The 24,288-nt window shown below is 44.5% G+C and overlaps 2 protein-coding genes across 3 annotated transcripts in view; both read right to left on the reverse strand.

The window, feature by feature from the left end:
* The window catches only part of TEX11 (testis expressed 11), a 285,798-nt gene extending 272,814 nt beyond the window's left edge, over nt 1–12,984 (reverse strand). Inside the window, exons 1-2 of the mRNA XM_048213658.2 lie at nt 12,892–12,984; nt 1,262–1,319 (exon numbers count right to left, since the gene is read on the reverse strand). Coding sequence (XP_048069615.1) covers nt 1,262–1,298 — 37 coding nt within the window. The 5' untranslated portion in view covers nt 1,299–1,319; nt 12,892–12,984. The remainder of the gene's footprint in view (nt 1–1,261; nt 1,320–12,891) is intronic.
* On the reverse strand, nt 1,262–19,539 carry SLC7A3 (solute carrier family 7 member 3). 2 transcript variants are annotated; one of them, XM_057312307.1, is made up of 12 exons: nt 18,324–19,110; nt 16,931–17,330; nt 16,073–16,231; nt 15,712–15,889; nt 15,399–15,511; nt 15,046–15,268; nt 14,755–14,894; nt 14,520–14,622; nt 13,720–13,880; nt 13,353–13,519; nt 12,892–13,000; nt 12,368–12,754 (listed from the first exon to the last, which is right to left on the reverse strand). In XM_057312307.1, exons 2-12 carry the CDS (start codon nt 17,298–17,300, stop codon nt 12,624–12,626), a joined length of 1,854 nt encoding a protein of 617 aa, XP_057168290.1. In that variant the 5' UTR covers nt 17,301–17,330; nt 18,324–19,110; the 3' UTR covers nt 12,368–12,623. The 2 variants fall into 2 exon arrangements, with proteins under 2 accessions (XP_057168291.1, XP_057168290.1); XM_057312308.1 differs by lacking the exons at nt 12,368–12,754; nt 12,892–13,000 and adding an exon at nt 1,262–1,319 and having other exon boundaries at nt 18,324–19,539.
* Nucleotides 19,540–24,288: the final 4,749 nt, after the last annotated feature.

Genomic DNA, 24,288 nt, shown 5'->3' on the forward strand with positions numbered 1-24,288 from the left:
TGACCAGAAGACTTACCAATAACAGTCAATTAACACATATTTTGCATGTTATGCATAATATATACTGTATTCTTACAATAAAGTAAGCTAGTGGAAAGAAAATGTTAAGAAAACCATAAGAAGAAATATTTACAATATCATACTGTAAATAATCCGCATATAAGTGGATCTGAGCAGTTCAAACCCATGTTGTTTCACGGTCAACTGTACTTAAAAGTCATAATCCCTACTCCACGTTTATATCTTTAAGATACCATGTCCTTTGGGTGCCTGACTGGCTCAGTTAGTGGAGTGTGCAATTCTTGAACTCAGGGTTGTGGGTTTGAGCCCCACGATGGGTACAGCGATTACTTTTTAAAAAATTAAATACAATAAAATAATAAAATAATATAAATGTAAATAAATAAATAAATAAGAAAGATACTATATCCTAAATTAAAACTTTAAGGCTTTGGGGTGCCAGCTGTCTCAGTCAGTAGATCACGTGACTTGATCTCAGGGTTGTGAGTTCCAGCCCCACATTTGGTATAGAGTTTACTTAAAAAATAAAAATCAAAAACAAAATAAAAAAATAAAGGTTTTAAAAAAAACTTGAGGCTTAAAAAAAAATTAAGGCTTTATTGTTGTAGTTTTTAAATGACAAGCACTAACAAAACATTGACCTAATAGATTTGTAGCCACCCTGGTTACAACATATTTCATTATTATACAAATGTGAAAGCATTACAGGTCTAATCATGTCTCCAGAAAGAAAGAAATACCATAAACTCTCCCATGTCTGGCATGGTTGAGGAATCTGGTGTTCTGGTCAATTAGATTGCTTTTGTTTATTAAGATCTCCCATAAATACCATACATGGATTACCAGTTTTTAAAATAATTAAGATACAATAAAATGCACTTAAATCTAAAACTACACATGATATAATTTATTTTTCACTGATAATTATGGCAAGCCACTTCGGGATCTTGCAGTAATTTTTTAAATGTACTTTTTAAGCAGTTGATCTCTAATTCAGATTAAACCAGTGTTATTTGCATGCCATAAAAATCTTGAGAAAACAAGGGATGTTTCCTTATACTAGCTTATAAAAGGGTTCCAGTGTCTTAAACATCTATGTTGTTTTTCCGGTACATAAATGAGAAAATTTGGACCTATGGATAGTCCAAAGAGATAAAATTCAGAAACAAAATACATTTAGATCTTAGATAAGGCAACAAACAATTTGACATTTTCTTTTTTACCATGTAAAGCTATATACCTTTAAAATCCATGAAACGAAAATCAATGTCGTCCATTTTTAAATCTGTGGTTCAGGCCTACGAAATAAGAAAATATTTTAATATTCTGACCTGTATCTTTTCGTCTCTCAGTAAATTTTTTCACAAATTTCCAGTTACTTGTTATCCAAAGGGGAAAAAATGCTGAAGAAATTTTAAAACTCAGAAAAAGCAGTTAATGAGGGGCAGGGCCTGGCTGTCGTGTGCCAAAAGCCCGGCCCGCAGTAAATTTTCACGAGGTCTTTTCGTACCATAATCTGCCCCACAACAGGGAAACCAGGGCTCGAGGTACCCCGTGATTGGTCTGGCTGGTACTCGATGCCTCCTCTTATTGGTTCAAAATCTCCCACATCACCGCCCATACGTTCAAAGCATCCAATCACTCGCTGTCGTTTTTCCCACTCTCACAGACCCGCTAGCGCCTTCAGCTCCCCACCCCCCACAATCATCAACGGTTGGGCTTCAACGAAATTTTGGTCGTTCACCTCCAAACTTCTATCTCCCGCTTTCAGTGGCCGCACACCGCTCCCCACACTTCATCCAAGTCTAAAAAACCCCTCTGCTTCTGCCCATTTTCCTTCACCTGAGAGTCGGCTACAGCAACCCCGTAGTTCAAAACCGTCGCCTCGGGAGCTCTCTAAAAAGTATTAAACTAATGGCCACACCTTCTTGCTAGTTACAAACCACTCAACTAACCTGTAGCTAACCCACCTTTAGCCCTTCCTACCTCCGCGGAGGTAGGATGACAAACCTCCGCGGAGAGAACGACCGCCACGGTTCCCTCTCCACAAACTCCGTCCACGATGCCCGTCGACGCTCAAGTGGCACCGCCCCCCATAGTGACATCACCAACGGCCACGCCCAATTGGCCTTTACCCTCTATCTGAGCGTAAGCGTCTACGGGGCACAGGGCGCCGTCTAGGCCTTAAGGTCTGGGGTTGCAGCTTAGGAGGCAGGGGTTTAGAATCACAGAGAGTAAGGAAACATGGTGCAATACTGAAACCATACTACAATTAGAGAGAGGGGTGCAGATGACCTGGGCTACAGGCAAGCGGGGGGAGGGGGGCCGGAAAGGGGGGGAGGAGAGAGGGAGGGAAGGAGGGGGGAGGGAGGGGGGAAAGAAGGGGGACGGAGGAAGGAAGGAAAATAAACAATATTGCGCGCTGGTTATTCAAGAGAGGCGAAGGTCGGAAATATCACAAGTTGAGAGGAATGAAAAACCCCGTATTTCCAAGACATGTTTCTGCTGCCCAGCCCTTGTCAAATCTGAAGGAAACTATCTAATGACTCCCCTGCAGGTTCGCAGTAAGAGAGGCAGCCCCATCCATCTCCAGACAAATGGTTTTAGGGATGGGGGTGGAATATATAAGTAAACATGTTTGGTACCAGCTAAATCACCAAGGAGTTGGCCTTTTACTGAAATCTCTATTCAGAGACAACAGTGTTAAGGCATGATGCCTCCAAATCTGGAGGCAAAGCCCAAATCAAAACATTAACAAGCCTCCCACCACTTCCCTCACATAGCCCTCTTTTAGATCTTGTGCACCTCAGTCAAGCCAGATGTGAAGCTGGCTAGCAAGAGGAAGAAAAGAGATTGTGGTTTCAATTCTGGGCACATTAAGAGAGTTTCCTCCTGACCCTGACAGTCTCAGAGTCAGTCCTCACCTCTCGTGGAAAAGATGGGGTTTCTAAAAATAATTTCTTTTCCCTCTTCAAAATTTTCTGCATCTAGATCACATAATACAGTGAAGAAAAAAGGCAAAACAGGGAAAGTACTGCTATTAACTCCTCTTATTTTGCATCCTGCAATTTGGTATTCATTTTACAATCCTAGATTGCTAAATTAGGGAAAGAAGTCTGGTGGAAAAGGGCGGTAGGGTATCTCATAGTTGACTGAATCCTCATGCACCATATACTATGTGCTAGCTACTTAGAATCTCATTGCCTCAATTTTTTCATGTATAAAATGGAACTAAAAGTAGTTCTAAGCTTCTGGTTCAATAGAATAGTATACGTAAAGCATCTAGAACTCTGGCGGGCATGTAATAGGTAACAAATGTTAGTTTCCATTATTGTTCCCCATTTCCTGGTTGGCAAACCAAGGGCTCCCAACTTCCATCATCCCACCCAGGGCCCTGGCTCTACCATAACTTCTTTGTTCATAAATGAACAGGGAACAGAGCAAAAATTACACCTTGGCTCTCCAGCCCATGGTGATCCTTTTCCATACATCTTAGAAATCTTAGTGATTAATAATGTCTGTAGCAGGGGTGCCTGGCTAGTTCAGTCAGTAGAGCATGCTACCCTCCCTTGCGGTCGTGAGCTCAAGCCCCGTGTTAGGTGTACAGGTTACTTTTAAAAAAATGTCTGTAGTAGGATGGATATGATATTATCCAAGATTATATAAGGCAAACAAGAATCAAATGACTCTATTGATTAACACTGACTATGCCTCCAAATTCAGGGTTACTGATCTGTTACCACAACACTGAATATAAAATAAAAATATGCAGGAAAGGTGAAATAAAAAATAAATAAAAGTGAATAAAAAATAAAATAGGAATAAAAAATATGCAGAAAGGGTGAAACCCCTTCTGTCATGTTATGGTTTTCTCCAGTGTTTTTGTTTTTGTTCTAGATGGCCTCCCTAGATGTTACCAGTAAGGAACAATTAAAAGACAGGAAGAAAAGTAGAAGAAAGAAAAAGAAGATAATAAAGGAAGCAGGTGCATATAGAGGAGGATATGCAAGTGTGTAGTAAAATGCCACTAAATGGCACTCAACAGACTACAGATTATCTTCCCTTACCCTGGCATAAACTGCTAATTTCATTCTCCCGCTCTTTAACAAATTAATGCAGAAATGGTGAAATAGATAAGCACATAAGGCAGCGGGTGAACAGCTTAGACTCTAAGCTTATTAAAACTCTCACTAATATGGGGCACCTAGCTGGCTCAGTCTGTTGAGCATCTGACTCTTGGTTTCAGTGCAGGTTGTGATCTCAGGGTCTTGATCTCAGGGTCACGAGATCCAGCCCCACACCGGGCTCTGCCCTCAGTGCAGAGTCTGCTTGAGATTCTCTCCCTCTCCCTCTGCCCCTCCCCACCTCTCTCTCTCAAATAAATAAATAAAATCTTTTAAAAGACTGCCATTTATAGAGTAGGTTAAAAGAGAGTAATCAACCAAGAATGCAAATTAGTTAATAAGGTAGGATTACATGTTGTTAAAAAAAAAGAAAAACACTTTCAGAAAAAATATGCAATTATAGCCAGGAAAATTCTAAAAATGAAAGGGATAATGGAGTAAGGGAGAGGGGCTTGCTTTACCAAATATTAAAACTACTGGAAATAAATTTATGGTACTAGTGCAGACAGATAAATAGAACAAAATAGAGTCCAGAAACAAACCCATAGAGAGAGAGAAATTATTCAAGTCAATGAGGAAGAGTTATTCAAGAAAAGTATTGAAGCAACTGCATAGCCATTTTTTTAGATTTTTATTTATTTATTTATTTGAGAGAGAGAGGGAGAGCACAGAGGGAAAGAGGAAGAAGCAGACTCTCCACTTAGCGGAGAGCCCAATGTGGAGGTCAATCCCAGGACCCTGGGATCACGACCTGAGCTGAAGGCAGGAGCTTACCAACTGAGCCACCCAGGCACTCCTGCATAGCCATTTTAAAAAAGTAAAATTAGACCCCTGCCTCACTTCATATACAAAAATATATACTGGATTAATCAAAGACTGAATTGAATCAGAAAATTTCTCAGAGAAATTATAGGTGGATATTTTACAAACACAGTGGTAAGATGTAAACATCATCCAAAAACCAGAATCAAAAAGGAAAAATACTACGTTTTACAACATAAAAATTAAAATCTTCTGAATAGCACTATAAGCAAGGTTGAAAGACAAACCAAGCCTGGAGAAAGATTTTTTCCAACATTTATAACAGATAAAGAATTAACATTTCTTTTTTTTTTAAGACTTAACATATCTAACATAAAAAGAGCTCTTAAAAAAAAAAAGAGTTCCGGGGCGCCTGGGTGGCACAGCGGTTAAGCGTCTGCCTTCGGCTCAGGGCGTGATCCCGGCGTTACGGGATCGAGCCCCACATCAGGCTCCTCTGCTATGAGCCTGCTTCTTCCTCTCCCACTCCCCCTGCTTGTGTTCCCTCTCTCGCTGGCTGTCTCTATCTCTGTCAAATAAATAAATAAAATCTTTAAAAAAATTTTAAAAAAAAAAAAAGAGTTCCTAAAATAAAAAAGACAAATAGTCTAGCAAATAAATCAGCAAAGCACATGATCAGACAATTTACACAGGAAGAAATATAAATGGTCAATAAGTATATGGGAAGATATTCAACCCCTCCAGTAATCAAAGAAATGAAAATTAATACAAGGTAAATTGTTTTCATTTATCGGATTGGCAAAGGTTCAAAAGATTAACAAAACATTAAATTAGCAATATACACAAAACAGGGCACTTTTGTGCACTGTTGGCAGGAGTACAAATTATTGCAACTTTTCTGGAGGGCACTTTTACAATAGATATCAAAATCTTACATGTGTGTACCCTGTTACACAACAATTCCTCTTCTAGAAATTTTCCTAAAGAAGAAATTGGAAAAATGTGTAAAGATCAACAGAAACGTTCACTGAAGCATTGTAAACCACTTACATGATCATCTAGTTAAATGTGAACTAGTTATAGAACTTAGGGTACATCAGTGCCACAGAGTGGAATACTTAGACAGCCTTTAAAAATATTGCTGTGGAAATAATCTGATAGTATAACTAGGGAAATGCCTCTATGCTACTATTGAGCTTAAAAACGAAAAAGTCGGGGGCAGCTGGGTGGCCCAGTCGGTTAAGTGTCTGCCTTGGGCTCAGGTCATGATCCCAGTGTTCCTGGATCGAGCCCCATGTCAGGCTCCCTGCTCAGTGGGGAGTCTGCTTCTCCCTCCCCCTGTGCTCTCACACTCTTGCTCACTCTCTCCCTCTCAAATAAATAAATAAAATCTTTAAAATAAAATAAAAAGAAAAAAGAAAAAGTCAGCAACTGCTCAAAAAGATGTAATTATATAGATTTGAGGACTAAACAACTCTTGGGATGGTTTCCACCTGGATATGAATGGCATAAATCATAGAAAGGAAGAAAAAAATTTACAGAGAAGGTATACACTTATGTAAAATTATATGCGTATTTGAACAAAAATGTCTGGAAGAGAATTTACCAAAATGTTAACAATGTTTATCTTTTGAGTGGTGGGATCTAGGAGCATTTTTACTTTCTTTATATTTTAGTTTTTCAATTTCCTAGAATGAACATACATTTTTATCACTAGGGGGGAAAAAGAGAAGCTATTTTAACATTTTTTAAAGATCTTATTTATTTATTTATTTATTTATTTATTTGAGAGTGAGCGAGAGAGAGCACAACCAGGGGGAGGGACAAAGGGAGAGGGAGCAGCAGGACTCCCCAATGAGCATGGAGCCTGACACGGGGCTCGATCTCAGGACCCTGAGATCATGACCCGAGCCAAAGGCAGACACTTAACCAACTGAGCCAACCAGGCGCCCCTTTGAACTTTTTTTTTTTTAATAATCTTTTGAGTCATTTTATTTGTTTTGTTTTGTTAAGTAATCGCTATACCCAACGTGGGACTCGAACCCATGACCCCAAGATCAAGAGTCACATGTTCTACCAACTGAGCCAGCCAGGCGCCCCAAGAAGCTATTTTCATTAAAAAAAAAAAAAATCCCAGGAAGATGAGGGCGTTTTTATCTGATGGGCATGTATTTTCTCAATAAAGTACGAGGCAAAGTCAAAAGCAGAGAGTAGGAGGGAGAGATTTGAAGAATGTGAATAAGGTAAGAAACAGTTGTTATAGAGAGGGCAATCAGAGAGGAAAAAAAGGTTCCCAGGGTAGTGCTGAGGACCTAGTGAAGGCTGACGATCATTAAGCTGCCCAGGTTTAGGATTGCCTCCAAAAATCCTGAACTGCACAGGTGTGGTGTTTGGATTCCTCTGGGGCAGGGTGTAGTACTCTGGGGTACTGCCTAGGGAGGTGAAGGTATTTGCAAGAGTCATAATGATAATAAATTCAGGAATTTAAGTGGGAAAGGGAGCAAGCAAAGATTGGCAGAAACCGATAAAAAAAGAGAACGTGTATGTGGGAGGGGAGAATGAATTAGGAAATTCATGAGGAAAAAGAATTATTGTAGCGGGGTTACTTGAGCAAGTAAGCTGTGGAAGCTTGGGAAGTTGTGGACGGAGAACTTGATACTTGAGTTAGTGATTTCAGAGGTATCATTCTGTCAAGATCTAGAGTATAACCATGTGACTGGGTAGCTGAGGTATAATTCATTGAACCGAATCACAAAACCACTCTTTTCTTAATTGTTAGAACGCTCTCATCCACACACTTCCTTGCCCTTTGATTGCAAGCCCTGAAAGTAATGGCCTTCAAGAGTCTGACTGGAATCTACCTTTCCCGCCTTATTTTTCCACTTCATCCCTTCAAAATCGTAGGCTGTAGGCAAACCAAACTGTAAACTTGCTCAACTTCTTGTCTTTATGCACAAGGTTCCCTCCTCCTGAAATGCTCTACCCCAATTTCTGAAATTACACATTTGACCTATGCTTTATGCCCCAGATTAAGAGCCTCAACCTCCATGAAGACTTCCCAGAACTCCCTGATGTAAGTTCTCATGGTATTTCATGCATACCTCTCTTAGGACACTTAATATTTCCTACTTTGTGTCTTTTTACATATTTGGGACAAGTTGGGACTCCTTGAGGATTAAGATTAGACCATGCCTAAAGCAATTTTCTACTCCATCTTCAAGCATAGCATCCTAAAGAGATTATTCACTAACTGCCTAGGTGTTTCTGAAGTGCAGTACATAACAGTACCCTCTTATCCACAGGGGTATGTTCCAAGACCCCCAGTAAATGCCTGACACCCAATAGTAGTGAACACTGTATGTACTGTTTTTTCCTATACATACATAGCTATGATAAAGTTTATTTATAAATTAGGCACAATAAAAATTAACAGTAATGAAACGGAACAATCGTAACAATATACTATATATTACGTGAATGTGGCCTCTCTCAAAAGATCTTGTACTGTACTCACCCTTCTTCTTGTGATGATGTGAGATGGTAAAATGTCTACATGGTAAGATGAAGTGAGGTGAACGACACAGGCACTGTGATGTAGCATCAAGCTACCATTGACCTTCTGACTACACGTCAGGAGGCCCATTTGCTTCCAGACCATGGTTGACGAGAGGTAACCGAAACCATGGAAAGCTAGATGGCATTTAAGGATTATTGGGTACACAGCCAAACATTCTTTAATAGTTGGATATTTAGAGGTGTCTGGGTGGCTCAGTCGTTAAGCGTCTGCCTTCAGCTCAGGTCATGATCCCAGGGTCCTGGGATCGAGCCCCATGTCGGGCTCCCTGCTTGGCGGGAAGCCTGCTTCTCCCTCTCCCACTCCCGTTGCTTGTGTTCCCTCTCTCACTGTCTCTGTCAAATAAATAAATAGAATCTTAAAAAAAATAAAAATAAGTAGTTGGATATTTATTTTAATGTGTCTTAGGGAAATACTTTGCTTTCCATGTATGATAGCAGTAAAATGTTTTCCTTTTAACATAAGCGTACTGGGGCACCTGGCCAGCTAATTCGGAAGAGCATGCGACTCTTGACCTTGGGGTCATGAGTTCGAGCCCCAGGTTGGGTACAAAGATTACTTAAATAAAACTTAACAAATAAATAAAATAAGTGAATGTAAGCTTTACAAAGTGAGGGGTTTTTTTTTAACATTACAGGAATTACACAAATAGAGAAAAATTCCTTGAAGGTCTGAAGTCTGGGAAACATTGCACTGAATAAAAAAAGACTAGAAAACCAAATCAGAGAACTAGGCCATCCTTCATAAATGATTTATTTAAACAGTAGTACCAAAATGTATTCACTTTCTCCATTGACAATCTTCGTTAAGCGTAAAAATACAATAGCCCATCTTATAAAACAAAAACCTCTCAACTCCCTTTGGCTACTGGTTTGAAATGCTCTGTCTGCTTTCTCACCCTCCATTTACTCAACCCACTGCAATATGGCCCCCATTCCCACCACCTGACCAAAACTACTCTTGAAAAGATCAATTACCTACTAACTGACAAAACCAGTGAACCCTCTTCTGTCCTTATCTTATTTAACTTGGCTCTCTAAGGCAGCATTTGGCATTGTAGACTGTTCCTGGAAAGTTCTTTCCTCCCTAGTCTTACTTCCACATCAGCGTCCTGTCTCCTCAGTCATTCCTTCTTCCATCTCTTGTGCTGAATCTTCCTCTTTCATCCCTTAAATGTTAGAGTTCCCCCAATCTTTTACTGTGATGATGATTATAAGAGGAATGAAAAAAGTGATGTATCTGGTTAGGAAAACTGAAAAAGTAGAGAAGAAAAACCAGAGGTTAAGTTTCCTGTATATTTTTTCTAGAAAAAAAATTATGTATAAATATATTCTCCTTTGTTCTTTCACACAAACGTTCTGCACCTTGGGGTTTTTGTTCCATTTTGTTTTGTTCCTACATAATAGTGTATCTTGGAGAGCTTTCCGTATCACCTCTTGGCACATATAATTCTATCTCATTTTTTACTGGCTCTATAAATATTCCACCAAATTAATGTATTGTAGCTTAACTAGTTCCTTGCTGATGCACACTAGGTAGCTTCCAAGTTTTATTGTATTCAAATGTCACAGTAAATATCCTTATGTAAGTGAAATTTTTTAAATTCCTATAAATGGAATTGTCAGATCGAAAGGAATGTTTTTAATTCTTATATTATCAAATTACTCTCCACAAAAGTTACAACAATGTAAATCCCCATGATGCATAAGACTGTCTGTTTCCCCTCACTTTTGCCAACACCTAGTCATTGAACTTTGTTTTACTGGGGGGCACCTGGCTGGCTCAGTCGGAAGAGCACACAACTCTTGATCTCAGGATTGTGAGACCACACTGGGTGTAGAGATTACTTAAAAATAAAATCTTCAAAAAAATTTGTTTTGCTGGTCTGTAAGGTAAGAACTGAGATTTCATTGTTGTTTTGATTTGCATTTCTTTAATGAGTGAGGCTGAGGAGCAATATTTGTCGTTGTTATGTATTTTTTCTGAAAACTATTTACAATCTTTATTCATTTATCAGGTTATTCATCCTACTGATTTGTAAGAGCTCTTTGTATATAAAGAAAATTAGGGGCGCCTGGGTGGCTCGGTTGTTAAGCGTCTGCCTTCCACTCTGGGAGTGATCCCGGCGTTCTGGGATCGAGCCCCACATTGGGCTCCCTGCTCCGCTGGGAGCCTGCTTCTTCCTCTCCCACTCCCCCTGCTTGTGTTCCCTCTCTCGCTGGCTCTCTCTCTGTCAAATAAATAAATAAAATCTTTAAAAAAAGAAAAAAAAAGAAAATTATATAATTTATCCTAGAGGTTTCTTTTTTTTTAAGTAATCCCTAAGCCCAATGTGGGGCTCGAAATGACAACCCCAAGATCAAGACTCACATGCCCTACTGAGCCAGCCAAGCGCCCCTAAAATTTGCTTCACATACACGTGTGTGCTTAGTTGATGGCCCCCAAATCTTTAACTCTGGTGTGGACTTCTAGCCTAACTTCAAGTTCCACTTGTTGATTACGTATCTTCAGCTACATGAAGCTAAATTCATGTATGTTTATAAATTAGCATAGCCGGACCTGAATTCATCTTTCCCCCAATATGCGACTCCTCTTTTGCCATCTTGGCTAATAATTTGATCATTCAATCAGAAATTGCATGCAGAGATCTAAGCCATCCACTTCTTACCTCCTACATCCAACTGACCAAGAACCCTGAAATATTTTACCCAAATGATCGCCATGTCTTCCCAACTAATTACTAGCAATGTCACACAATGCTTAAATGGCGACTTAAATGGTGACTGCTCTAACGCCCAGCCTCTTCTGAAGCATCCCCCTTGCTGCCAGACCAACAAATCCAACCATCTCCCTCAGTTAGAATCCTTTCAGTACCTGCCCTCTCCCCTCCACACATGCACCATTTATAAAGATAACATCTGAATTCCCTGGTGGGATATACAAAGCCATTCATATGGTTCATATGGTCTCTGTTGTATTTCACAAGCCCATACAGGCCACCCTCCAGCCACAGTCAACTCCAGGCCATACCTCCAAATAGAATATGCTTTTTCAGACTTCGTGACTTTGTGCACCCTATTCACTGACAAACAAGCCCTCCCCTCAGTCCGTATCAGGAACACCTATTCAAGACTCAGGTCAAGCATGTCCTTCTTTGTGTTTCTGTAGCATTCAGCACTTACCCCTCCCCTGGTATAAGTCATATTGTTTCTTGTGTACCTGCTTGTCTCCCCCTCTAGATGGTGAGTTCCTTGAGGGCAGGGACTAGAGGTTTTATTCGTATTTGTATCCCTAGCCCCCAGCACGGGGCCTAACATTTTAATAGGAGCGCCACATAGGTTTGTTGAATAAACGGATGAATGGGTAGTTCTCAGTCTGAGCAAAGCTCTGACCTCTGTTGCCTTACTCCTTCTGCAACAATCAGTATCTATATATCCATTAGCCCCACTATTGTCCACCCCTCCTCCCAGCAGTACCAAATACCCTAGCCAAAATTTCCGTTACCCAGGCAGTCACAGGAGGCTGGGTCTGGTCCAACTCGAAGGGGTGGAACACAGGACAATGGTCTCAGTGTAGGTCCTGACCAATGCCAGTGTTGAGATCAGAGTCCACCCCCAAATCCCAAAGACAAGTATTGCTGTCCTACTTATTCAGAAGCTAACCTTTAGTATAGCAAGAGGGAAACCTATCTCAAGATCATTCCTTTAAGTGTGACTAGACTTGACAAGTGGTCTCCCTCCTCAAACGCTGAGCCAACAAGGAGCACACACAGGCACAACAAGATACTTCTGCAGTGATAGGAGCAAACACAGGACACTTATCTGAAGCTCTCCACGCTGAGAGTCAGGCCCCGCATCATTGCCAGCAAGCAAAGAACAAGACATAGTTTCTTTTTCTAGTTTCTTTTTAATAATAATTTTGTAAAAGCCAGTAAGCAGCTACAGACACAATTGAAAAGTAGACCACTAAAAATAAAAAAAAAAAGATGAGAAATAGCAAAGACACATCCTTCACTCCACAATAAATACAGAGCTGTTAGTGGTCCCCCACCAACATCCCGTGGGAGCCCTAGCTTCCTGTGTGCTCACGGGTACTCTCCATTATTGTGCAGGGAAACCAGACAGCATTCACGTGCGATGATGTCAAATCGAATGTGTACAGGCACTGCTGAGATCAAGGTCTACAGTTTTGGCCCTAGACTTGAGTGGGGCTTGGTCATTCTTAACCTCTTCCAGGCTGTGCTGGATACCATAGCCGAAGTAGATAGCAAACCCTAGTGGGGAAAAGTAGCTGTGAGGTAGGGAAACAGTGACCTGTCAAAGCTTCATAGGTCTCCCTACATGAGACCAAGAGGGAAAAGAACTGGGGTAGGACACCCAAGAGGACTACTCTTCCCGAGTAGATACCTACCAATCAGCATCCAGACCCCAAATCGGGCCCAGGTGCCAGCTGTCATCTGCATCATAAGGTAAATATTCACAAAGATGCTCATGAGCGGGAGGAGAGGCAAAGCAGGTACCTGGGAACAAAGCAAAACCTTCTTTGTGTATACCATGAGGCGACCTAGAAAGAGGTCCCTAACCTACTCGGGCCAGGAAAGGGAGGGCCCAACTCCCACTCAGCTTGTGTATTTCAATTCCCACTCATTTAATGTGCCTCATACAGGACTCCAAGGATACACAGCTTGGGGGAACTAGAACTAGAAAGGAAATACCGAGGGTGAGAGAAGTCGTCTTTGGCCTAGGTATCTCCTGTACCTTTCCTTCCTTGTCCAATGAAAGAGTATTTATGAACCCTATCAGACCACAAGGCATCTGGAGCCGATTCTTCTGAGATGGATGGACGGGCGGGTGGAAAGAAAGGTCATTTACCTTAAAGTGCAGGGGAGTGGAACTCTGTGGCTGTCTCCAGATGACCCCCGTGATCCCAGTAATGAGCAGCAGCAGCAGCACAACCACTGCAGTCCACACTGGGTCTCCAGAAAGCAGTGGGACGGGCCACTGGGCCAACACCAGGCAAAGAAGAGTCAGCAGCAGAGCTTCAAGGGTCAAGGTGAGAAACAGCAAAACCAACTCTTGAGACCAGCACGTGAAGACGTTAGGCACCCCATTCCAAGGAAGGTCACGCTGTCTCTAGGTCATCCTCAGCCACCAAATGCCACACACCCCCCCACCCCACCCCCAGACCCGTCATGCTGACCTCAAAACCACCACCCTAGAGAAAAATTCCACTGCTCACCAACCAATGAGGAACACACATAGACAACTTGGCCCGAGAGTGGAGTGGGGACGGAGTTGAGTGGACAGAAGAGCCCCTGGAGGGTCAGCTTCTCTGCTTCAGTGATCTTCTCCTCCTGCAGCTCCACCTCATCGTCCTCATTCTTCAGCTCAGGCTGATACCTGAGGCAAGAGTAAGAAGGCAGGATTAAGAACAGCCCGCAGGGGCGCCTGGGGGCTCAGGTGGTTAAGCGTCTGTCTTCAGCTCGGGTAGCGATTCCAGGGTCCCCTGGGATCGAGTGCTGCATCAGGATCCCTGCTCAGCGGGGAGCCTGCTTCTCCCTCTGCCCCTCCCCCTGCTCATGCTTTCTCTCGCTCTTTCTCTCTCAAATAAATAAATAAAATCCTTAAAAAAAAAAAGAACAATCCCTAAGCACTTTTGCCATCTTCTCCCACGCAGCTTAACCTCCCTCATCATCATTAAGGGTACGAGCTCTTTTTGGCAGGCTGGGCTGGCCATGTTCCTCAAGGAGAGTCAGGATAAGGCAGGAGCAGATCCCCATCACTCCTCATCCAGGAATAAAAAAACCCAATCCTGGGGCGCCTGGGTGGCACAGCGGTTAAGCGTCTGCCTTTGGCTCAGGGCGTGATCCCGGCGTTATGGGATCGAGCCCCACATCAGGCTCCTCCGCTATGAGCCTGCTTCTTCCTCTCCCTCTCCCCCTGCTTGTGTTCCCTCTCTCGCTGACTGCCTCTCTGTCAAATAAATAAAATCTTAAAAAAAAAAAAAAACCCAATCCTACTTTACAGAGGGAGTCTCACCTGAGGATGAGAACACAAATAGCCACCAGAGAGTAAGCAAGTAGCGTCCCAATTGACATGAGGTCCACAAGATCAGTGAGTTCAAAGAGGAATGCCATGCATGCTGAAATTGGTGGGCAGAAAACAAGAAATGAGAGAAGGGAAGAGCACAGTTAAGGGAATTGGTGAAACAACTAGGGGAAGGGCAAAGCCGGTTTGGGTGGGTGGGTTGGTTGGTTGGTTGGTTGGTTTTTACCTGCAATAATGCCAGAGACCACAGTGGCCACAACGGGGGTGTGTGTGCCCGTGTGGACCCTGGCAAGGACGCGGAACAGGAGGCCATCCTCTGCCATCGCATAGATCACCCGAGGCATGGGGAACATAGAGCCCAACAGGCTGGAGAGAGGAAGGGCCGGAGTGGCATGAGTTCGCTGCGGTCTCTGTCCCAATGCAGCCTTCTCCTCACAGCCCTTTTAAGGGCTACTCGCAAGCACTGAATGCTAAAGCCTGAGACTCCGACTGCAGAGAACAATCGTTCGCCACTGACCTGGTAGAAAGCGCACAGAGGGATCCAATAGCCACAACGTAGCGGGCCGGGGCCCAGCCAGTATAGAGAAAGGCCTCAGGCAGGGGACTCTCGGGCTGAAGCTGGTAGTAAGGCATCATAAGCGTAAGTGCCGAAGAGACACCAAAATATGCCAAAAAGCAGACGAACAGTGAAATCACAATGCCCACAGGGATGGAACGCTGGGGATTCTGAGCTTCCTCGCCTGCAGGAAGGGGCACAAGTTTCCGAATCAGGGAAGCAGGCCGGCTTCTCTATCCCACCCCCCCTATGTGCATGCCACCTGAGCACGCACTGTGCCCCAGCTCCCGACAGAACCACAGCGACTGTGTTACCAGTGGTAGCAATACAGTCGAAACCAACAAACGCATAGAAACAGGTAGCTGCTCCACGGAGAATCCCCTCGAAGCCGAAAGGCACAAATCCTCCAGAGCCCAGAGGGCCCAAGCTGAAGTGGAAGAAAGGGATGGAAAAGGTAAAGGTGTGTTCAGCCACCTCTGTGCCTTTTCTCTAATGCCAAACTACTCAGCCAGGTCTTTGAGACCTCAACTCCCCATTCCTCCTCCCCAACCCAATCCCTCAGCATGGATCCCCCTGGCTCCCCATCATGCTCCCAGCTCTGCAGCTCCCAGGAGTGAACCTCCTGACCTATCGGTGTCATTGAGTCCAGCTATGGTCAGCTTGTAGTCCTCTTCTGTGAGTTTCCAATTGTGTAGGTCCCCCTTAATGAAGCCAGAGACGATGACAAAACCGAGAACCAAAAGGTTCACCACTGTGAACACTTTGGTCACTAGGGCTGACTCACTTGCCCCCAGAGCCAGCAATCCTGTGGGAAAGAAGCAGTCAGGACTCAGAAAAGTCCTCAGTCCAAGCTTTGTTTCCCGCCTCTGCGCACACCCTTCCTGCCCAGCTTCTCTTCTTTCTCACCATTATCGCCTCCACCGAGCCCATCTCAGGCTTGGTCCCTCCCAGCCCTACCCCCATCAGTTAGCCCTGTGTCTTCCCTCACCGGTGAGCAACAACACTAGGCCCAGAGCAAAGAAGTCTGGATATTCTGCAAGGACATGGGGAACATGCAGTGAGATGCTCCCCCGCAGGGTCTGAGAGATGTGGTTCCCAATGAGGTTGTCAAACGCCGAGCTCCAGGCCCGGGCCACACTGGCTGTACCTGGGGGGGCAGAGGGAGAAACACGGGGTCAGGGGCGCCTGGGTGGCTCAGATGGTTAAGCGTCCGCCTTCGGCTCGGGTCATGATCCCGGGGTCCTGGGATCGAGCCTCATGTCGGGCTCCTGGCTCAGCAAGGAGCCTGCTTCTCCCTCTCCCTCTGCCTCTCCACCTGCTCATGCTCTATCTCTGTATCTCTGTGTCTCAAAAAAAAAAAAAAAAGAAAGAAAGAAAAAGAAACACGGGGTCACGTTTCCTTCCCCCCTCCTCCCTCCCTGGAATCCGGTCACACAAATACTCCCTGCTGTTTTCACCTAGTCTTTTTTTTTTTTTTAAGTAGGCTCTACACCCAACGTGGGGCTTGAACTCACAACCCGAAGATCAGGAGTCAGGAGTCAGGATGCTTCACCAACTGACCCAGCCAGGTGCCCCTAGTCTTACTTTTTAAAAACCAAAACCAGTCAATTTAGGACACCAGGACAGAGATTAGAAGAATGAACAATTTCTCCACACCTTCAACCCTCCCAGCCAACCCCCCAACACACACACACACACACACACACACACACACACACACACATTTAGGGGTGCTTAAATCCTGTGAATGTTAAAGAATCTATCCCTTCACCATCGCGCGCAGACTTCCGGGCTCAAAGCCCCTTCATTGGCTGTGCACAGATCCCTCCCTGCCCCCGCATCTCACCTATAACATAGGAGAGGATGAGGTTCCAGCCAGTGGTGAAGGCCCAAAGTTCACCCACTGTGACATAGCTGTAGAGATACGCAGAACCAGAACGGGGAACTCGGGCACCAAACTCCGCATAGCACAGTCCAGCCAACACAGAAGAGAGAGCGGCCACCAAAAAGCAGATCACAATGGATGGTCCTGCTTTATCTTTGGCCACCTCACCAGCCAGGACGTATACACCTGCACCCAAGGTGCTGCCCACACCCAGGGCCACTAAATCCAGAGTGCTCAGGCATCTGGCAAGGCGAGTCTCAGCCATGCCCGGCTCCAGCGCACGTCTGCGTACCAGCTTTTGACCAAATCTGCGAAGTGCCTGCCACAGCATTCTAGCTGGAATTGAAGAGGATTCTAAGATCTGGTGAAAAACAAGACAAAAAGCCCTTCAATAGGGCTCATTATCCCTAAGCTCTAGGACTGCATGACAATACCCACTCCACCAAGCAATGGAGCGATGGGGGGATGGGGAGAATATTGAAGGGACAAAGGCAAGTGTCTTCCTCTAACCTCAGTTTCTTCCTTAACAAGTAGGAATAACAGTAGCTCACAGGCTTGTAGAAGGACTAAATGCAGAAAAGACCTGTGAAAGCCCCCTATAGTAAAGCGGCCTGGCACCTCGTTAGTGCTCGGTCAGTACCAGTCTCCTTCTCTGACGGGGAAACTAGGGTTTATCCTAGACCCCTACCCAGAAACCACGGAACCTAATCTGTGTCCGTTCCCTGGCCTGTAGCTCCTTGGAAATTCAACAGAACTCACCCCAGGAGCGGCCAACAACTCTGGGCAGAAGCCGCTTCTCACATCCACTACCCACGTTCCTTTTCAGTGCTTACCCCAAGGGCTACTTAATGGGCAAGGTTCCTAGATTGCCGGGAGGGAGGGGCAGGGGAGACCGACCTCCCCGCAGATCAAAAGTGAGCACCGCCTCGATTCCATCCCTACTCACCAAGCCCACACCGCGTAAATCGCGCTACTGTCGCCCAGGGGAGTAAGCAAATGTTCCCCCACTTCCTCCCGCCCTGCTAGGCTGACCAGCAAGAATCAACAGTGGGGCGGGGCTTCGACATCTAAAGATTTGGAGATGCACCCCGAGAGGGACTCCAGGGCAGCCCGAAATTGCTTGCAAGAGAGAGGGGTTCCACCCTATGCCCCCCAACTCAGCTCCCGGATTCATCCAAAAATGGTCTGGGGCTGAGGTGGGGACGAGAGCCTTGGCTCCTGGGGCCGGGGTCTCGTCCAGCAACAGGTCACGGCCGCGTTGATGCAACTGCTTGCTATGGTTGCCCGAGAATCCTAGGTATGCCCCGACCCTCGCCATCCCCTTCCGACACACGTGTCGGCCCCCAAGGCTTACCGGAGAGCTGTTGCAAGCCCAGGGAGAGGAGAGTCTCGGGTTGGGTTGGGTGAGGCTGAGTTAAGCCGAGTTGGGTTGGGGCTACCGACTTCGGTGCTCAGGCTTCAAAGCTCCGGCTTGGGGTCGTTGCGCGCCAAGCGCCCCCTTATATATATCGGGAGGCGGAGCCGGTAACGTCATGGAATCCCACCCCCAATCCTCCCTACACCACATAGACACACAGTCTCTCTCTCTCTCTCTCTCTCTCTCTCTCTCTCTCTCTCTCTCCCCTCTCATTCACTCATGCCTTGGCTTTGCAAAAAGGATTGCGTGCAGCCTAAGACTGCTTCCCACTTGCAACAGCCAGCCCAGCGTGGCAAGGAGCAAGAAAGCAGGGGAGGGAGGGAGAGGGTGGCCCTTTCCCATTCTCTGAGCTTAGAGTCAGAGCCGGACAATGAGAGGCTTCCTGGCCAGAGACCCCATGGGATTTTCTACCTTTGTGCCTTAATGGTCAGAATCTGTGATTGGCGGCAGTGGGGAGGGGGAGAGAAGTGGAGGAGGAACCGGCGCAGGAAGTCTCCAACTCACTCTCCCTCAGTCTTCCTTAGCTTGCTTTTCTACAGAAGGTTCCCTCACCTCTGAAATCTTTCCCAAGGACCATATCAGATGATGGACAGCCACCTGACTCCGATCTCTCAGCTCTTACCCTCAACTGTGGGTATTTCAGTTGCAGTCAGCAAGAACGAAAGATTTTCAGCCACCACAGATAATTAATCCCATCTCGATTTTTAGGCCTCAGTCTCTCCATAGTGTATTTTTAGTTAAACTATTAAATATGATACTGTAACGATATGGAATGATTGGAGGAGGATGTGTTTAATTCCATTTTCCTGATGAGTAAGTTGAGGCTGGGAGGCATGACTTCCCTGACATGACACCATAATAATTTGTTGACCATCTTACTGATAAACCCGGCCTGTTGGACTTCAATGCCCACCTCCTCTAGGTACCATACCTCATTTAAATGTACAAGAAGAGGGGCGCCTGGATGGCTCAGTCAGTTAAGCCCCAGACTCAGTTTCTGCTCTGGTCCTGATCTCAGGGTCCTGGGATTGAACCCCATAAATAAATACACAAGAAGAGGGGGCGTGACAGCAAGCAAAACCAAACAGGGAGAAGCACCGCATTGGGACCCGCCCTTTTAGGCTAGGAGTTTCTGGGAATCAGAAGAGGAGCTGAAGATTCAAAGAATGACCACACTGGGTGTCAAACCCATAATCCCATCAACCCAATCAGTTCTTTTTTTTGTTTGTTTTTACGATATTGTATCTATTTATTTGAGAGAGAGAGAGAGACATAGAGAGAGAGAGCGTGTGTGTGTGTGTGTGTGTGTGTGTGTGTGCACCAGCAAGCACACAAGCAGGTGGTAGGGGGAGAGGGAGAGGGAGAGGGACAAGCAGACTCCCCGCTGAGCAGGGAGCTCAAGGTGGGGCTGGATCCCAGGACACCGGGACCATGCAGAACCAAGGCAGTCACTTAACCGCTTAACCGACTGAGCCACCCAGGCACCCCCAACCCAATCAGTTCTTAATCATAATGGAGCAACAGGGGTTGTGAGGGTGTGGTTCTCCTCCATCAAGATATCCAAGGGAGGGGCGCCTGGGTGGCTCAGCCCTTAAGCGTCTGCCTTCAGCTCAGGTCATGATCCCAGAATCCTGGGATCGAGCCCCGCATCGGGCTCCCTGCTTGGCGGGAAGCCTGTTCTCCCTCTCACACTCGCCTTGCTTGTGTTTCCTCTCTCACTGTCTCTCTCTGTCAAATAAATAAAATCTTAAAAAAAAAAAAAAGATAGCCAAGGCATTAAAAATGGACCCAAGGGCGCCTGGGTGGTTCAACTGGTTACGCTCCACAGTCAGTGCAGTCTGCTTGTCCCTCTCCCTCCCCCTCTACCCCTCCCCCTCATCTCTCTTTAAAATAATTTTTTTAAGATTTCACTTATTTATTTGACAGAGAGAGAGGGAGAGAGCACAAGCAAGGGGAACGGCAGGCAGAGGGAAAAGCAGACTCCCCACTGAGCAGGGAGCCCAACACAGCACTCAAACCCAGGACCCTGGGATCATAAGCCAAGCCGAAGGCAGACGCTCAACCGACTGAGCCACCCAGGTACCCCTAAAATAAATATATATTTTTAAAACAGTATTACAAAGTGGTTGGGAGTGCAGTCTTTGGAGTTAGTCCTAGGTCAAATTCCCAGCTCATCCATTGTGGCCTTGAGCAAATTATCTAAAATCTCTGAGCCTCAGTTTCTGGATTAAAAATACACATTTCAGGGCGCCTGGGTGGCACAGCGGTTGGGTGTCTGCCTTCGGCTCAGGGCATGATCCCGGCATTATGGGATCGAGCCCCACATCAGGCTCTTCTGCTATGAGCCTGCTTCTTCCTCTCCCACTCCCCCTGCTTGTGTTCCGTCTCTCGCTGGCTGTCTCTATCTCTGTTGAATAAATAAATAAAATATTTTTAAAAAATAAAAAAATAAAAATAAAAATACACATTTCAGAGGGTTGTTGTGATGCTTAGGTGAAATTATGAAGTCAACTCTTCTTGCCTGGCACATGGGGAGTGTTCAATGAAAACATAACACATATTTAGAATAATATATTAGTGTATATGGTAATCATTTGATTGCTTAAATTAGTTGGCTGATTCAAGTATGAGATTGACAAACTGGTGTTTTAAATGTTGAGGAAGAAGACATCAGTACGGACTGGAATATATAAAGAAGGCCTCTTAGTTTGTAAGGGGTTAAGAAGAGATTGGCAGGGTGGCACCTGGGTGGCTCAGTCGGGTGAGCGTCTGCCTTCAGCTCGGGCCATGATCCCAGGTTCCTAGGATCCAGTCCCCCCGACGGGCTCCCTGCTCAGTGGGGAGTCTGCTTCTCCCTCTCCCTTTGCTCCTCCCCCTGCTTCAATTCTCTCTCTCTCTCTCACTCACTCTCTCTCTCTCAAATAAATAAATCTATTTTTTTTTCAAAGATTTTGTTTATTTATTTGAGAGAAACAGTGAGAGAGAGAGAGAGCACAAGTGGAGTGAGGGGCAGAGGGAGAAGCAGACTTCCCACCAAGCAGGGAGCCCAACACAGGCTCGCTCCCAGGACGCTGGGATCATGACCTGAGCCAAAGGCAGACGCTCAACCAATTGAGCCACCCAGGTGCCCCAATAAATAAAATCTTTAAAAAAAATAAGAGGTTGTAAGGGAACTTAAGCTGAGCCTGGAAGGATGAAGTGTAGATTAATCTCGGTATCTACAAAGAGCCGTAGTCAGCGGTCCATGCAGAGATGAGCGTAGCGAGTGAGTGTTAGGCAGCAGTGGAAGATAAGATTGGGTAATAGACTGCTCCCTCTTGGAGTAATGGGTGTCAGAAATTTATTATCCAATATGTAAATAGTAACTCTTATCTTTGGTCATAAATTCACACTCAAGCCAAACAGCAGACCTAATAGGTACTCAATTAGCCAATAAAAATTTGGTCAATGACTTAGAAGCATCAGGAGGTGCCCTCCAATTCTAGAAGTCCCAGATTTTGTGAACAACTATCCCCATTGACCGATCCGTCCCTTTCACAAATTTGTAGAATTCAACCATATTTCCTTCCTCAGCTTTTATTTTTCCAGAAGTTCCATGGTGTCCTCAATCATTATGGACTTCCTCCAACTTCAGTATCTCTTTCTTGTGGTACAATGGCCATGTGCAAACACTTTTTTTTTAATGTAAGCTCTACACCAAACATAGGGCTTAAACTCACCATCCTGAGATCAAGAGTCACATGCTCCACTGACTGAGCCAGCCAGATGCCCCCAAACACTAAAGTTATTATTTGTTTTTATTATAAAACAACTTAACATTAATGAAAACTGCAAAAAAGTCACCCACAATTCCTAACAAGCCAACTATTTGTGTTTCTGCATGTTCTTTTTTTTAATCTTTTTTTTTAAGGTTTTATTTGTTTGACAGAGTGAGAGAACACAAGCAAGGGGAGCAGTAGAGGGAGAGGGAGAAGCAAGCTCCCCGCCAAGCAGGGAGCCCGATGCGGGGCTCAATCCCACGACCCTGGATCATGACCTGAGCCAAAGGCAGATGCTTAACCATCTGAGCCACCCAGGCACCCCTGCATGTTCTGTTATGGTCTTTGTCTGTATTCAATTATATAATTTTACTTTATCTTTTTTTCAGGATCAAATATTTTTCCAAATTACTACTTCTGTTCAAAATTATCGTTGTTAGTAGTTGCATAATATTACATAGTACTGGGGCACCTGGGTGGCATCTGGGTGGCTCAGTCCGTTGAGCATCCAACTCTTGGTTTTGGCTCCGGTCAAGATCTCAGGGTGGTAAGATCAAGCCCCGCCTCAGGCTCTGCACTCAGCAAGGAGCCTGCTTGAGATTCTCTCTCCCTCTCCCTTTGCCCCTCCCCCACTTAAGTGCCTACACACTCTCTCTCAAATAAATAAATACATCTCTAAAAAGACATTCCATAGCACTGATGGCAACATTACTTATTTAACCATTTAAACATTTATTCAGGTTGTTTCCAGTTTTCCTTTATTCTATGAAACACCTTCATTAACACAATGACTCAAAAAAAAAAAAAAAACACCCCACAATGTCTCTATTTACTAGAATTACCTTCTTAGGCTTCATTCCCAGGAGTATGATTATCGAGTCAAAGATAATGAAGATGTTTATAAACTTTGATACTTGTTACAGTGCTTCACCAAAGGAAATTTTTTAAAATCAATTTACAGTGCTATCTGTCATGTTAGAGTAAACCAGCTTTACCACAATTTCCACAGCATAGCTATCATTGTTTAAAGTTATTTGCTAACAAAATAAAAGTAGAAATTCATTGTTTATAATTAACAAACAGTTCAATAAACGTTCACAAAATGAACACACACATAACAGCTCCACATCAGGAAAGGAAACATTATCAGGGCCCGAGAAATCCCCTTCATGCTTCCTTCCACTTAGTACTCCCCCACCCCTACCAAGAGTAACCTTTATCCTGACTTCTAACAGCATAGACTTTTTTAAACCTGTTTCTGCACTTTCTGTAAATGTAATCATACGGTATGTACTCTTTTGTTGAGATAAAATTCATATACCATAAAATTCACCCCTTTAAAGTATACAATTCAGGGGCAACTGGGGGGCTCAGTCAGTTAAGTGTCCGACTCTTGATTTTGGCTCAGGTCATGATCTCAGCATCCTGAGATTGAGCCTCAAGCCAGGCTCCATGCTGGGCATGGAGCCCGCTTAAGATTCTCCCTCTCCTTCTGCCCCTCCCCCCTCTGAAAAAATAAAAATAAAAAGTAAAGTATACAATTCAGTAGTTTTTGGTATAATCAGAGTTGTGCATCTGTCATTACCATCAATTTTAGAACATTTTCATCATCCCACAAAAAACCCTTTTCCAATTCCCAGTCATTCCCCATTTCCTACCAACCTACCAACTCCCTCACCCCAGCCCTAGGCAACCATGATTCTACTTTCAGTCTCTATAATTTGCCCATTCTGGACATTTCACATAAGTGGAATCATACAGTATGTGGCCTTTTGTGAACCAAATTCTTTCATTTACCATAATGTTTTAAAGGTTCATCCACTGTTGTACCATGTATAAATACTTCATTCCTTTTTATTGCCAATTAATGTTTCATTGTAATGAAATACCACATTTTATTTATCCATTCATTAACCAATAGATGTTTCAGTTGTTTCTATGTTTTTTGGCTCTATGAATAATGTTGCTATGAACATCAGTGTACAACTTTTTTCTTTTTTAAAAAGATTTTATTTGTCAGAGAGAGAGAGCACAAGCAGGGGGAGTGGCAGACAGAGGGAGAAGCAGGCGCCCCATGGAGCAGGGAGCCCGATGCAGGACTCGATCCCAGGACCCCAGGTTCGTGACCTGAGCGGAAGGCAGAC

Source organism: Ursus arctos, chromosome X (genome assembly GCF_023065955.2).
Source record: "Ursus arctos isolate Adak ecotype North America chromosome X, UrsArc2.0, whole genome shotgun sequence".
NCBI classification, from domain to species: Eukaryota; Metazoa; Chordata; class Mammalia; order Carnivora; family Ursidae; genus Ursus; species Ursus arctos.

What these genes read in the sequence shown, in the direction of transcription:
- SLC7A3 (XM_057312307.1), bottom strand. Translation starts at nt 17,300, where the DNA reads ATGCTGTGGCAGGCACTTCGCAGATTTGGTCAAAAGCTGGTACGCAGA. An exon ending in CCTAGTGTTGTTGCTCACCG is followed by an intron (nt 15,890 to 16,072) that starts GTGAGGGAAGAC and finishes TCTTTCCCACAG; the next exon opens with GATTGCTGGCTCTGGGGGCA. An exon ending in CGACTGTATTGCTACCACTG is followed by an intron (nt 15,269 to 15,398) that starts GTAACACAGTCG and finishes CCCTTCCTGCAG; the next exon opens with GCGAGGAAGCTCAGAATCCC.